Source organism: Curcuma longa, chromosome 9, assembly GCF_044706935.1.
Source record: "Curcuma longa cultivar G26 ecotype Majalengka, Jawa Barat chromosome 9, ITB_CL_G26_1.1, whole genome shotgun sequence".
NCBI lineage: Eukaryota > Viridiplantae > Streptophyta > Magnoliopsida > Zingiberales > Zingiberaceae > Curcuma > Curcuma longa.
Genome location: NC_133869.1, coordinates 10342670 through 10358923, shown reverse-complemented (window position 1 = coordinate 10358923; position 16254 = coordinate 10342670). Strand labels below are relative to the sequence as shown.

General features: G+C 36.4%; 2 protein-coding genes across 2 annotated transcripts; both read left to right on the top strand.

Moving 5' to 3' along the window:
- The first annotated feature begins 2010 nt into the window (after positions 1–2010).
- On the top strand, positions 2011–4628 carry LOC141834926 (uncharacterized). Its single transcript, XM_074722322.1, has 3 exons — positions 2011–2240; positions 4072–4272; positions 4474–4628. Exons 1-3 carry the CDS (start codon positions 2130–2132, stop codon positions 4507–4509), a joined length of 348 nt encoding a protein of 115 aa, XP_074578423.1. The 5' UTR covers positions 2011–2129; the 3' UTR covers positions 4510–4628.
- Positions 4629–7957: 3329 nt separating this feature from the next.
- LOC141835006 (cell division cycle 5-like protein) lies at positions 7958–14760 on the top strand. Its single transcript, XM_074722422.1, is given in 8 exon segments — positions 7958–8119; positions 8230–8335; positions 8882–9106; positions 10577–12295; positions 13074–13160; positions 13162–13356; positions 13578–14394; positions 14466–14760. Coding segments are annotated over 5 exon segments (2955 nt in total). The 5' UTR covers positions 7958–8119; positions 8230–8335; positions 8882–8929; the 3' UTR covers positions 14355–14394; positions 14466–14760.
- The last annotated feature ends 1494 nt before the right edge of the window (positions 14761–16254 follow it).

Here is a 16254-nt window from a genome sequence, read left to right as displayed (position 1 = left end):
GTTTTTTTAAAAAATTATAATTAATAAAGTTTTTAATAATATATAAAGATTATATAATTTAATATTTTTATTAATTAAAATAAATTATTATGAATATAAAATTTTATTAGTAATTTTACTTTTCAAAAAAAAATTAAAAAATTATTTTTTAAAATTAATACTATTTTTAAAAAATAATAATAATTTTTTTGCTAGGGCCTCTAGAACAATTGATACAGTCTTGATGGATTCAATCTACTTATCTAACATCTACATTATAACAGTTATAATTTTATAGTTGCTATAACATCGAATTAATTTGAGATTTAGATAAGAGATAATAATACAAATAATGTAGTGAAGAATTATTGAGTAATTCTACATGAGTTGCCGGTGGGGTGAGATGTTTGTTTGATAAATTAAGGATGAGATGTCTATTTGATAAAAAAAAATCAAAAAAGGAGTGTTTATTCGATGATTCTAAGAAAATAGAACACCCTTTTGATTTTTATTCATTTTTCAAAGTAACCTACTATTTAAATTGACATGAAGAGTGTTTAGTGAATGTCGGCTAGAACATTACAAATGTATAGGTTTCTCGTCGACCATTATCGCAATTCTCATCTAGTTTTGGGGGCAAAATGCCCCTCTCTTTCGCTAAGAGCTTGGCTTCTTGTTAAGATCAAATGATGTGTAAAACTCAAAAGCTAAATTAAATTATCTAAAATTTAAATAAGTTAAGATGAATTATCAAAATTAAGAGAGGTTTATGCATAGAATTATAAGTATAGTGCAATATTTATAGTCTCGTTATTTTTTTATTTTCAAAAATATTTTCAAGCATTTATCATTTTTATCTTTTGACCATCAATAATGCAGTTATTTCATCTAAACAAATAAATAAAATATGGAAAAATTAAGAACAATTCTCTCTCTTTTTTTTTTCCTAAATAGATGTTTCATTTTTATTTTTTCTTATCCCGCTTAAAATGACACAATTATTATTCATTATTATTTAGTCTATATCTCTTATGTAAATCATGAATAGGTTGGATGTGTTATAGTAGTTAGGAAACTATTGCTACATATATAATAACAATTACGCACGATTTCACACCTACAACCATGCACTACAACATGGAAAATAATCTTAAATAAAGAAGACTAAAATTTTATAAAAAAATTTAAAAATCTTTAAATGATATTTTTTTTAGCCTGAGACTAAACCTTTATGAGTTACACCGATAACAAAAGTAGATCTATATACGAGTTTCAATTTGATATATTATATGTCCCATAGTTTAACTATAAAAATTATAACTTTTCAAAGTTTACCTAATATTCACAGTTATAACAGATATTTTTTCTTAATTGCTACAATATATTTCTGATTTAAGATTCAAATTTGATTTTGTAACTGCTACAATACATTCTCGATTCAAGATTCAAATAAAAAATATAGAAGAAAAATAATAATAAGAATATTATAATGAAAAATAATTGAGTAATTATAACACGATCTGTTTTAGATTCAAATTGAAAATATAGAAAAATGATAATAATAAAAATAATATAACGGAGAATAATTGAATAATTATATATAAAAATAAGATGTTCCTTTATAAAAAATATTAAAATAAAATTTTATAATTATTATAATACATTCTCGATTCAAATATATAAGAGTCAACGTCCTTTTATTAAAAAAAAAATCAAAATAGACAATCCAAAAATATGGAAGTCTTTTTTTTTAATCTTTGCCTAATAAAATAATAATTTTAAGGAAATAATTTGATTATTTTAAAACTCTAAAGTAATTTGGAGGGCGATTTAAATTGTTATTATTTTAGAATAATGATACATTACATAAAAAATGTAACATGAATAATACGAGATATTTCATAGTAATTTTTACATCCATACAGTATAATGTGTTATGTTATATTTTGATATTACAATTTTTTTATATGGTATATTATTTTTTATTATTTATTATTTTTATGTATTTTATAAATTCCGGTACTATCTATCCGGTTCTTATCGTCTCCTTTCGCCCATCCTCCCGATCGCGATCTCTCCTCCTCCTCCCGCGCCGCACGGTTTTTGGCTCCTCCGGTCCTCGCAATCGCTGGCCGGCCGCCGGATTCGCGATGCCGACCTTCATCCTCTCCACCAACGTGCCCGTCGACGCCGTGGTCGCCTCCGACATCCTCAAGGACTGCACCAGAACCGTCGCCAAGATCCTCGGCAAGCCTGAGTCCGTGAGAACCTTCATCTCACTTTTTTTTTTGTGTTTTGTTTTGTTGGGGAAGCTTGAGAGGGTAAGAGTCCATGCCACTCTCGGTGCTACCAAGTGTTCGGAGAAATTTCTTAGTGCCGGGCTTTCCAGAGGGCTTTGTTGTAGATTCCCAGGATTTTCGTATTTGGACTATTTGTTCATGTGTGCACACTGTGTTTTGCTCCTTTTGGGGGGCGTTTAGGCTCCAAAGTTTCCTATCGATTGATGTGTACAGTTTTCATGGAAATTCAACGTCTGTCTAACATAGCAAGTGAGCAATTCTATCGCGTACTGTTAAAGTTCATAACTTGTTCTGTAGCATGGGCTATTGGCTGGTCCAATTATAAGGCATAAGATCGTAGCAAGAAATGTTTGAATGGTGATGTGGTCAAAGTTTGGTCTTTTTTGAGCTTATGTAGTCGGAGAGACTTTGGGTCTACATCAGAATGAAGAGAGGTTGACCATGAACTGCAGATAAACTGATTTATTTTCACAAATAACATTCCACGAAGCTCATCCAAACTATGTTCATATGATTATATGAATGGCCTTGCTCACTCGCTCGAGTACAGTTGAACTACCCTCAGAGGAACCATTTTTTTTTTAACTACATCAGTACTTGTCAATTTATTTAGTCTTTTGCTTCACAGAGATATTTGAAGTTAAAAGGTTCCTCTTCGTTCGATGTGTTAATTTCTCATGCTAATGTGGTTTCTTTGAAACATAGTCATTATCAGTTCAAATATGTATTGATAAATTTACTATCATGACCATTAGAATCAACCTTTGGCTTGCATTTCAGTGTTGTGTTAGCTTTGGAAAGATATGATTGTAAATGATGATATGGGTCAAATTTTGATCTGTGTTAAATGAAGTCCCTATAGTTAGAGAAACTTTGGCCATATACAAGAATGAGTCCTTGTGGACTTTGAAGTTTGAGTTTCTTCTCAGCCAAATCGCCCCACTTACCAGTGATGCACAACAAAGCTGGTCCAAACTATTTCTGCACTACTTACCTTGCTTCTGTGCTCTTGTTCAACCAAACTACAGCTGTACAGATTGCTTCACTTCTGAGCTGCCTTGCTTCCTATGCCTAACTAAGATCTACAAAAGCTTAGCTGAATGAGTTCTTTGGCAAGCCTCCTTCAATGACCAAGTAAGCTGAGTAGGGGAACAATTATTAAAGGCCAAAAGTTTTGTCTTATTGATATTGCATTTCACTATCAACAACTTTGAGATAGGTATTATTTAATGGATGAGGCATGTTCATGACGGGATAATTAGAACAACTTGCTATTGATGGCTTGTAGTAAAGGGACTATCTCATTTGCTGATACATCATCTCTTTCAAGTTGTGGGACATGTGTCACTCTTAAGGCTTGTTGATGTATTAATGGACGCCAATATCAGTTGTCACTGAGGTTTATAGCAGTGGGGATCCATAACAAGATTCAAATCCATTGCTCAAACATCTTTTAGATGAAACAAATCTTCGCACTTCTTCCAACATAACCTGTCACCAGGCTGCAAGAATGCAGGTGTAAATGGTGTACTTCTTCTAGTTGTGTTAATCCAAAATAATCAAAGGAGCATTTTGGTAGCCGGGTAGATTGGTGGCCCCTCTCAGTTCATTTCAATATAGTTCTAGGTCTCTCTGGCTTGTGGATTTCATTCTCTACAGAAGCAAATTTAGTGACATCTTATAGGTTCACTTGGTTCAGCTGAGCCGTGAATATTGCATAGTATGATATAATTCTACAAAGTTATTTAGTACTCATTATTATTTCCTTTATTTTCGCATTTCTGAAGCTCAGTACGTGATGATTTTGATTAATGGTGGAGTACCTATTGCATTTGGTGGAAGTGAAGAACCAGCTGCCTATGGCGAAGTTATATCAATTGGAGCTCTAGGGCCCAGCGTGAATGCCAAGCTAAGTTCTGCACTTGCTGAAATTCTTGAAGCAAAACTCTCTGTGGACAGTTCCAGATTCTACATCAAGTTCTATGATGTGCAGGTATGCTGGTGGCATTTGCATCTTCTAGCATTTGCATCGTTGCCTACTTCAAAAATTGAACTCCTTTTGCCCTTCATTTTCATAATAGGTTCTTATATGCACCTTGTCTGCAATATAGTCATGATCTTGCTAGTAGACTGAATAAATCTTATTCCGGTTCATATCTGTAATTTCAACTGATACATTCTTGTCTCTTTGCAGGGTTCTTTTGTTGGCTTCAATGGTTCCACTTTTTGAACTATGAATAATTTCGGTTGTTGTTATCTATGCTCAGAGACAGCGAACGAAGCCCTGATCTTTGTTAATGATGTATAAGTTGTAACCGGATAAAGTGGTGGTTTGGCTATTTTAGTTAATTGAATTGTCATCTAATATATATTAGTATCTATATGTATCAGTAACCACTTTGCTACTACATTCTGTTATGCTAATCAGAATTTATGATTTATCAGTTTGATGCTCATCTCCGACTTTGTTACCTTATTTGCATTTGTTAAAGGCTTTCTATTGTCACCTTTGTGTTCTGCTTCTGGTAGTTTGAATTTAGTGCGGGCTTTTACACTTCTCTTCATGATGTAAGATGTATCTTGTTTCTAACACAAAACATGATTGCATGTTACTGAGATATTTAATTTTAACCGAGATGATTTATTTACTGAAGATGTTTATATCCTCGATTGTCACCCAAACATCTTTGTTTGGGTTGGACAATATGTGGACTCCCAGATAAGATCACGAGGATTAAATGTTGGTAAGGTATAGATGCACAGATGCTTATCAGAGCCATACAAGGATGTTCCTTCTTGTTCTAGACATTAAAAAAACATGTAACAATTCATCATTTTTTTACAGAAGTGAGCTGCAGTTCTTCACTCGTTTCTTCAAGTGGTACTCTGCAAAATCGCAAGTAAGTATACTGGTTTGATCTTTATACTTTTCAACACCATGTGTATGCATTTTTTGCCATCCAAGCTTCAAAAAGAACGCATTCCCGAGTTTAGCATGAGTTAATCGACTAACCCTCTTTGCCATATGATTGACTGCAGATGCATGGAAATTCTTACCAGAGGAAGCTTGCCGTGGTCAAAATTCTTACCAGTAGTGACACGGTCAGCAGCTATTGCGGCTTTAACCGCATCCTTCAAATCTGCAAAGGAGACTGGAACCAAAGCTGTTCAAAGGTATGTAACATAGCTAAAAGATCATGAATCTCCATTGTCCCGAAAACAGTAGCATAACTTTGCTAACGTTCAGGCCATGTAAGAGGTAAATTTAAGGATGGGAGCCTAGAGACCAACTCCAATGAGGGTGAGAGAACCGACAATCTCACCATTAAAGAGGATATCAATGAGGGAAGACGATGATGACACCGCGATCACTTAACCACAACATCAAGTGATCCTGTTACTGACATAGATGTAACCAAGAGAGAGGTATACAGGTATACTATGTGCAAATGCAAAACCTTCATCTCTCAAATTTGCTTGTTATTACCGTTGCAGTCTTACATATCCTCGGCTGTTTTTAAAGAGAAATTCGGCATTAGAAAGGGTGTTTTTTATGGCTTCCAAAGTGGAAGCAAAACAAGCTAAAGATGGCAGTTGATTCGCAGCAGTTGTAGGCCCAAAGGTGCAACCTTGCGCATTCAAATCATTCCTCCAATGTTTCTCGTAAGATTATCATGGTCGGCGGATGTTCTTTGCATCACCCAGCTAAATATTTTTCCTGGACAAGCTTTGTTATCAGTTGTCAATTAAGTTCTACAAAATTATCAGTCTTTTTTCATCTGTTTCCGTTTGATGATTCTTTCTTTTACGTTTGTCAATTAAGTTTGATGATTCTTTCTGTTTAGATAGGAAAAGGATGTGATATGTCCAGAATTCAGAACACTGTAATCTTTAGGAATGAAATAAAATGTTGAGATAGCAACTCATAACATTCAATATTGGTCTCGTATAGTTTATTCGTGATATTTGTGTGTTTGATCCTCAAACGAAAGTGGCTTTCTTCGAATTAAGCTCTACTCTGCTTATCATTAAGTTATGTACAAAGATAATAAATCATAAGAAAATCTCTCTTTTATCGTTTCTTGAATCTTAGATTGTTAAATGAAAACTAGTCGTCTAGAAGAAAATTAACGAATAACTTCGATAAATATTTGTGATTCAATTAACAAATTTCTCTTAAAATATATATATATTTTTAAGAAAAATGTTTATTTCACTAAAATTAAAGAAGATTGTTCTTGTTTGAGATCGTCTACAGATAAGTCATTGGTATTCTTGGCTTTGATGATATTGGATCCGTAGACTAAGGAGAGATAGTGACACTCCTGTCAGGCTACAAAGAGAAGAAAGGTGAGAATGAAGGTTGGGGGTATTTTGGCTCAGCTGTTCCGACGCTTAAGTCAGTCCCTAAACGGGAGATGGAGAAGGAGAAGAAGACTAAAAAAATATAAGAGACTGAGATTATTGATTGTGTGTGCGCGTACCTGTACCCGCAATAAATGGGACCCTTATATATGGAGTGGGAGGAAACGTCACATCGAAGGTAAAGGGAGTATCTCATTGCGGTAGTTAAGGGTCTTGTCAATCATGCTTGTATGACACACCATGTTGTATTAATGAAGCAGGTGATCTACCGTTGAATATTTTACTGTCCTACATGTCAATCTGATGGCAATTCAGTAAGTTGAGTGAGGGAGGCAGTGATGCCGGAACGGGACTACTTGGGTGGGAGCAAAGACTCGGTTGATTGAGGAGGAGACCTCTATTTGGGAGATCATGGATTCACTCAGGAGTATAGTCAGTTGAGCACCGAGTGAGACATCGAGTAGGTCACGGAGTCAGTTGACTAGAGGGTCGAGTAGGAGCTTGACTGTATAGTTCAGAGATGGAGTTAGGGTAGAGAGCTCGAGCGGTTAACCAACAGAGTGGGTGGTGGGGTCAGTTGGTCTAGGAGTCGGGTGTTAAATCGAGCGGGGCGTTGAACCAGAGTCGTCTTAGAGCTTGAGCGTGTAGCTCGGACTTGGAGTTCGGGGCATCGAGCCGATCTAGGTGCTGAGCCGAGCTAGCTCTGGAGTTGGACACCGAATTGAGCTAGTAGGTCTTGAGATCGAGTCTTGTATTTGACATGTCGCTATTAATTGGATCAAATCTTGATTTTCTAGACTTAGATGTACCAATTCATAAAAAAGATAATATTTTTCACTAAAATTCAAAAAGTACTATCTTCATCTATTCAAATTATTATTACTCGAACCAAACTATGAAAAAGATAAGGTTAAACTTCATCTAATGTTTTCGTTACACAGGTTGACCTACATTACTAGAAGAAGGTCATTGGCATCTAGTTCATTTACTATTAAATTAAGCAACAAACCGTCTCCCTCAACTCACTATTTTATTTTATTTTTATAATTCATATTTATTTTATTTGTATAATTCAAATTATCGTACAAAGGATCGGAGATATAAAGGAAATTTGTTAAAAATAGGTTCAATTAGCAGTTTTTAAAAATAATAAATAAAAAATAAAAATAAAGCACTTCAATTTCAATTTTATCATTATGTGTTAAAATGACAAAAATACCCTTCCATCTTAATGTGGCACCAAGGGTAGTTTTGAGTTCTCACAAATTATAACTCAGACCATAATTCTTTCCTCCGAACCCTAGCCCATCCGATCGCCCCCTTTCTAGCGCACTCCGACACCGCCGCTCTCACTCCGCCGGCCACCGGACGCCAACTCCCCTAGCACTACCGCGGCCCGCCGATCCCTCCAGTCCTACGCCTCACGAACTCTTGCCTGATCTCTTCCACCTCGGTCGATCCGCCGCTCTCAGCAGGTAGAGAAACTCAGCACATTGATAGATTAGGAGTTATTTGCTTTTTTTTTTTAGGTCACAACACATTAACACGTTGATAGATTAGATGAAGTATTTGTTTCATTGTTTAGGTCACAACACAACAGCAGTTCCTATCTATCCATTATGTGAACAGATGTTAACTTTGATCGACTGATCAACAACCATTCCTGCATTGCTTGTTAATTCGTTCTTAAGGTATTACTTTTTACTGATTTTGTTTGTTTCTGCATTTGACAGGTAACTTTTATTAACACACTATTTTATGAAAGTGAAGCTTGTGATGTTTATTATTATTTTTTGTTTACTTGTTATTCTTTAGGAGTTATTTGGTTGTATAAATTGTGGGATGTGGTTTTGATGCAGTTAATAGTTTAATCATCTTGTGACTTTCCTATTGAGTTCATTTATGTTACTAGTTCATAGTTTGGTCTTTGGAGTTTGGATGCAAGCTATACATTTTGTTTTTTCTATAGAGTAATTTGATTAGTTATTTTGAGAGATGGTTGAAGATTTGCTTTCAATTGTCACCAAATTATAATATAGTAGAAGAAATGGAGTTTGCGACAATAGATGTAGGTCGGTTTGAGTAATGGACTTGTTAGGGTTGATGTCTGGATTGACATGCGGTTTGACCTGTCCCACCGGTCTGACCACTAAATGAGTGGCTGGGATCTGATGTGATTCGATTTCTGGTTCAGTTTTTATAACTACACTATCCCTATTTCTATCTGTCAAATGTAGGAGACTCTAAGTTACTAGGGAGAAGAGGCTACATCAGAAACAGCCAAGATGAGGATTATGATAAAGGGTGGTGTGTGGAAGAACACTGAGGATGAGATTCTGAAAGCTGCGGTTATGAAGTATGGGAAGAATCAGTGGGCTAGGATATCTTCCCTCCTTGTTCGTAAGTCTGCCAAGCAATGCAAGGCGAGATGGTATGAGTGGCTTGATCCATCTATCAAGAAGGTAATTTTCAAGTTCTATGCTATTTTTTTCCTTACTCTGTTGCTTATGTTGGAAACCTAGGCAAAACATAACAACCTTTTGTTGTTGGAACGAATAAGGTTCATCTGTCTTTCAATAGAACAGTTAGAAAAAGAATCTCCTAACAAACCTTCTTTTGTATAGACCTGAAACCTCTTGATTGCTGGCTTTATAAGCCTTATTTATTATACTAGTGGGACTGTGGGTATATACATTTTCACGGTTGTGCAATTTCTTATTGTATTACGGTAGCATTCTGGCAATTTGCTACTAGTTCTTGTACCAAGTACCTTAAATTCATGTTTGCTAATTGAAATTTTGATCCAACAAAGTACAACAAATTCTCCTCTATGTTTTATTATTCATTGTTTTTGATAGATTACATGGAACACTTCATCCTAGAGCCTAATTATACATACACACCCTCTAGGTTAAAAATTGCACGCAAGACCTTTGAATACCCAAACATTCAATATCCAAATTATGCTTCGTTGCTTAATCAATCGAAAATACAATACTGTAATATTTTTGCCTATTGAGCATACATTTGGTTTACTTAACACTCACATCACCTTGACATAGCATTGTGGACTATTTTCAAAGATTGTCATGGTTTTACCAATTTATAATTCTTTGTTCTATGTGAATTTGTCATAGTGGCGGAGCCAACATTTATGTCAAGTGGGTGAAATCATATACGATAAAATAAAAAAGTTATACAAGAATGAAATGCACAGTGATATTAAAGGAAATATTGATGACAAATCATTCAGTAATTTTTGTCTTAATAACTGTGGTGCCAAAATATGTAAATACCATTTCTATCAATTTATCTTTTATTGTTTTAAGCACATTGTCAATTGCCACTCCCTCTAATAAGGCTTGGCTATTGACAAGACAATACATGAAAAAAGTAGTGTAAAATGCTTTTTCTAATGGTTGGGTCTATTCAATGATTGTGTTACTTGAACTTGGATATGGGTCTGTTACAATTGTATTAATCTAAGTGGCTACAAGGAAATTTCTAAATCTTTTTAATTGTGATCAATAGAGGTGCTAATTGTTCACTTAGAATGTAGGTGTCATAGTATCAATGTTTGACATGTGTGAAGGGGTAAATGAAAAATCCAAGCACCATATTTCAACAATCAATATGAAAATTGGATCTTGGAGCATCAAAATGTAGCAAGGCTTTAGTACAAAGGAGCTTGTATGATATATTTTTTTCATCAAAAAGAACTTTATCCCACGTGTAGAAAACAATTAATGAACGATCTTCAGCATTTGTAGCTTTGACTACTACTATAGATTTTTTACTTTCCATGGGGAAAAATCGTGCATTTCTGATAATTAATATTGTTCTTTGTTTGTCATTTTGTAAATTTTAATTTTGATTTAATGACTTTGCTTTATTGAAAAAACTATCAATTGAAGTTCCTTTTGTTTTTTCAGACAGAGTGGACAAGGGAAGAGGATGAGAAACTGCTTCATCTTGCCAAGCTCATGCCTACTCAATGGAGAACAATTGCTCCAATTGTGGGTCGAACACCATCCCAGTGTCTCGAACGCTATGAAAAACTACTTGATGCAGCTTGTGCAAAAGATGAGAATTATGAACCAGGTGATGATCCACGAAAATTGCGCCCAGGAGAGATAGACCCAAACCCTGAGTCAAAACCTGCACGACCTGATCCTGTGGATATGGATGAGGATGAAAAGGAAATGCTTTCAGAAGCACGTGCTCGGTTAGCTAATACTAGAGGCAAGAAGGCCAAAAGAAAGGCAAGGGAGAAACAGCTTGAGGAGGCAAGGAGGCTTGCATCTTTGCAAAAAAGAAGAGAACTGAAGGCAGCTGGAATTTATAATAGGCATAGGAAGAGAAAAAGGAAAGGAATTGACTATAATTTAGAAATACCCTTTGAGAAGAGACCTCCCTCAGGATTCTTTGATGTTTCAGGTGAAGATAGGCCAGCAGAGCAACCCAAATTTCCAACCACCATTGAGGAGCTTGAAGGAAGAAGGAGGGCTGACATTGAAGCACAGTTAAGGAAACAAGATATTGCTAAAAACAAGATAGCACAAAGACAGGATACCCCTGCTGCAATTTTGCAAGCCAACAAACTTAATGATCCAGAAGCAGTTAGGAAAAGGTCTAAACTGATGCTTCCAGCACCACAAATTTTGGATCAGGAGTTGGAGGAAATTGCAAAAATGGGTTATGCAAGTGATCTTTTGTTAGCCAATGAGGAACTTGCTGAAGGTAGTAGTGCTACACGAGCGCTCCTTGCAAATTATTCTCAGACTCCAAGAGTAGGAATCACTCCCCTGCGCACCCCACAAAGAACTCTTGGTGGAAAAGGTGATGCAGTTATGATGGAAGCTGAAAATCTTGCAAGACTGAGAGAGTCTCAGACACCACTTTTGGGTGGGGAGAATCCTGTGTTGCACCCGTCTGATTTCTCTGGTGTCACACCAAGGAAAAGGGAAATTCAGACTCCAAATCCAATGGCTACTCCATCAGCTACTCCTGGGCCTGGTGTTACCCCCAGACTTGGCATGACTCCTAGAGATGGATATTCTTTTAGTATGACACCAAAGGGGACACCATTCAGGGATGAACTTCACATAAATGAAGACCTTGATGCGCGAGATACTTCTAAACTTGAGCTTCATCAGCAGGCTGAATTGAAAAGAAACTTGCGTTATGGGCTAACCAACCTGCCACAAGCTAAGGACGAGTATCAGATAGGTATTCAACCCATTCCTGAGGAGGCTGAAGAGGCTGAGGAGAAAATTGAAGAGGACATGTCTGACAGAATAGCCAGGGAGAGAGCACAGGAACAGGCAAGGCTGGAGGCCTTACTCAGGAAGAGATCTAAAGTACTTCAGAGAGAACTTCCTAGACCTCCTGCTGCTTCTCTAGAGATTATTAAGAAGTCGCTTATGAGGGGGGATGAGGACAGGAGCTCCTTTGTCCCCCCTACTCCATTTGAGCAGGCTGATGAAATGATAAATAGAGAACTTCTTGCTTTATTAGAACATGACAATGCCAAGTATCCAATTAATGAGAAATCAGATGAGAAGAAAAAGAAAGGGACCAAACGAATGTCAAATGGGAAATTATCTGCAGTTCCTGAACTTGAAGATTTCGAGGAAGATCAGCTGAAGGAGGTGCGCTAATGCTTTTATTCTTCTTATTTCCTTTTTTTCCTGGCAACCTGATATAAAGTTTCTAAACTTGATTTAGTTAGGGATGTTAAATTTGGGAATTGTTTCCTTCAATTAACAAATAGTTCAAGATAACTGTTTTGTTTCCATTTTAATGTGACCATCAGACTGAACTTTTTTATATTTTTGATACAATGTTCTGTTTAGACGTTTTTCTATGGTAAGTTGGTACAAAAGCAAAACGATAATGAATATGCATTCTAAATATTCAAAGGAATAGTAAAACAAGAAAGCACTTGGAATGACTGGTGTGCCTCTGGATTTAACAGGTGACTCAGCCCTGATTCTCGTCAGGGGATTTCCCTGCAGTATTTTCTTGATCCTGAATGAATTGGTTTTTATTTATGCAAGGTCCGGCAATTGGAATGATTTGTTGCATTAGCTATTGACCTTATACCCTTAACTATAAATTTTTTGACCATTCATGTTGGCATCTTTTTTCCATAAATAAACATCTATTATTCTCAGGTTGGGTTCCAAATAAGAAACTATTTGATGACACATTTTGATTTTCTTGCCTAGAATTGGACCCTTCCTATTCTGTGGAACTGATAATGATATAATGCATATTCGACATTCCCTTTTTTTAGTTATGCTTTTTGTTCCAAACCAATTTCTGTAGCAGTATACTTAGTCATTGTTGTATTTTATTTTTTGGCTTCAATTTTTAGAAGCATGCATATCATTGTTTTCAAAATTGTTGTTGGTAACATTTTTGCAGGCTGATTCTTTGATAAAGGAAGAAATTCAGTTCCTCCGTGGGGCAATGGGTCATGAGAGTGAATCTTTTGATGATTTTGTCAAAGCTCCGAGATGCATGTCAAGAAGATCTTATGTTCTTTCCTGCTCGTAGCACCTTTGGTCTTGCAAGTGTTGCTGGGAACAGTGAGAAACTTGCTTCCTTACAAAATGAATTTGACATGGTGAAGAAAAGAGTGGATGAAGAAGCGAAGCGAGCTACACGTCTTGAACAGAAAATTAAAGTTCTCACGCATGGATACCAGGTATGCCAAAATCTTCCTTTTTGGCTTTCTTGACAATGCTTGTTTCTGTTAGTTTGCTCTTGTTTTTTCCAATTATGCCAAGACCCTGTTGGCAATTATTATGAAGTAATGTATGGTCAAATATCTAGGTGGAAAGAGAAGAACTATTTATGGAGGTTTAGTTTTTTTTTTTCGAACACTTTTTATCATTTATTTATTTCATTTGTTCCTGAATTGAGCAGACGAGGGGTGAGAAGTTGTGGTCGCAGACTGAAGCTACATTCAAGCAAATGGACACTGCTGCAACAGAACTGGAGTGCTTTAAAGTCTTGCAAAAGCAGGAGCTACTGGCATCCACCTTTAGAGTTAATGGTTTAGTCGACGAAGTCAACAAGCAAAGAGCACTCGAAGAAAGTTTACAAAGTAGATATGCTGATCTATTAGCCGAGCATGATGGACTAAAAAGGTTGTTGGAGGAACACAAAATGCGACTGCAGATGGAAGAAGAAAATGCAGCTAGGGCTCGAGCCCTCGAGGAAGAAGCTGCTAGGAACCATGCTCTTGAAGAAGACAAGGCAGCAGATATTGATGCTATGGATGAACTGTCAGACAAGAAAGATCAGCTCAATGTCGATTTTATTGAAGACGGCACTTCCATTGAGGAGCCTGCCCCTCCGATCGAAACAAGCCAATTGACTGTGGAAACAATACCAGAAACTGATAGTATGCGCGATGATGAGCAGGCACCTGCCAACAACTACTTGGAGGTCACCGGAGAAACATCTCAAGTCTTAATTGAAGAGAAAATGATAGATGATAATAAGACAGCAGCGCACGATGTTGGTGCTGAAAACACAATTGATGTTCCTCGTGTTCTTTCTAATTCCACGGGCGTGGAAGTTGCAACAATTTCAGATGAAAATGATCAGACCATGCAAGATGTCAATGATCAGAAAGCTGTTTCAGTTCCGGTTGTTATGGATGGGGGCGGCACCGGGGACTCGACAGTCTCAGAGTGACGTTAATATGGAGGATGCAAAAACGAATGTATGTGGTCGTGTAAGTATGATGCAATTGAAATAGCTGCTTCTATATGATTGCCTGTTCCTGATTCCATGATTCTATTGCAGGGGAGTGTACAATGAAGTCGGGGTTTCTGCGATCGACATATTACGACAATTTGGACAGGAAGACGCTAGGTACTATATCTACTTGCGAACATTCAGTGATCTTTGTGTTGCTAAACTAGCAATTTACATTATCTTTAGCTCGCCTTTTGTAGATCTTAGGTGTTTTAGTAGATAAAATCTAGTTCCAAATTGCTTGTTTTCCTTGTCACATGCATGGAGGATCGTTAAGTACCGAAAATCATGTCCTTGAACATTTTTGATTCTACTATGGCAAATAAGAAAAAGAGTTTGTCAAGTTCTTGAAGGTCTTGTTGCAAACGTTCACCCAAGAGGTAGGAGCCTTGGGTAGACCTGATCATGGATATCATCCCTTCGACGGTTTTTGAAATGTTGATTTTTAATCTTAAGTGTTCTTCGATGATTATGATTCACGATTTACGATGATTTAAGACGATTCTAAGATTATTATATATTCGAGAGTCAGATCAAATGTAAATATATGTTTCACATAAATTATATATTTTAATTATTATATGTTCTAGCTTTTATTTTTAATATATATATATATATATATATATAAGTTTATTGTTAAATAAATTATATATTTTTTACATAAGTTATTGTTTAAGTTAAATAGTTTTTATCATACAGTATATGTAATTTTTATAAATTTAATATTAAATGAATAAAATAAGATCAAGAAAGTTAAATAAAATTAATAAATTTTAGATAGAATTGTTTCACGTTAAATTTTAATAAAAATAGAGAGAGAATAGCTTGAATTGGTAAATAAATAAAAAATAATTTAAATAGAAAATAGAATAGATTAATTAATATTTAATTATATCTTAATATTATTAAAATATTATAAATATATAAAAAAAAATTATAATTAAAAAAGTTAAATAAAATTATTTTTTAATGAATCGATGGTTAAGTGCCAAGTCAAATCGATGGTTGAACTGTCAATTAATCAGGGGGCTAACTCGTAACCGGTCAATGGATTGGATCTGTTGAACCGAATCAATGGGAAATCGGTCCATTGATCTGGTTATGGGTTGGATCTGTTGAACCGAATCAATGGGAAATCGGTCCATTGATCCGGTTACGGTTCCAGACCAGGTCCAGTCTAGCCCTGGCCCTTTGTCTTCCGGTGCTGTCTATGTTATCATTACAAATCGTCGGAGCAATTAGAAGAAGTGCGATAATGGATTCGTGTGCTGGCGAGGCAGGAGAGAAACCTAGAGAGACGAAGAAGAGGCCGAAATGCAAAAGATGGTTATTTATCTTTGGCAGAACCAGGTCCTTCACCAATTCAATTAGCACTCAGATAGGGTTACGTTTTTGCTAATTACGCTCTGTTTGGATCTGGTGAGGGACGGTTCATTAATGGAAGGGGAAGGGAGGAGAAAGGAGGGAAAGGGAAGGGAAGGGAGGAGAAGAAAAGTAACCTTGTTTGGGAGGAAAGGAAGAACCAAAGGAAAAGAAATGGGAGTTAAAGAGATAAAATGTCAAAAATCTCCCCGATTCCATCTCCTTCCTACTCCTCCTCGTCTTCGACCTCCGCATCGGGTCCCTTCCTCAAGCCCCGCCGTCCCGCAGCCGCCTCTTCCCCTCCGCCGGAGGGCTGCGGATGGGACCAGCCAGGTTCTGCTCGGCGTTTTTGCGTGGGAGCAATGGGGAGGAGGAGCTCTCGGGTGGGCGTTTCCGCGTCCCTCGCTGCGTTCCTCTTGCTGCAGCTGGGTCTCACTGTTGCCCAGAATGCCTCGCCTTGGCTGACCTCGCCGCC

What these genes read in the sequence shown, in the direction of transcription:
- LOC141834926 (XM_074722322.1), top strand. Translation starts at nt 2,130, where the DNA reads ATGCCGACCTTCATCCTCTCCACCAACGTGCCCGTCGACGCCGTGGTC. An exon ending in TCCTCGGCAAGCCTGAGTCC is followed by an intron (nt 2,241 to 4,071) that starts GTGAGAACCTTC and finishes TCTGAAGCTCAG; the next exon opens with TACGTGATGATTTTGATTAA. An exon ending in TCAAGTTCTATGATGTGCAG is followed by an intron (nt 4,273 to 4,473) that starts GTATGCTGGTGG and finishes GTCTCTTTGCAG; the next exon opens with GGTTCTTTTGTTGGCTTCAA.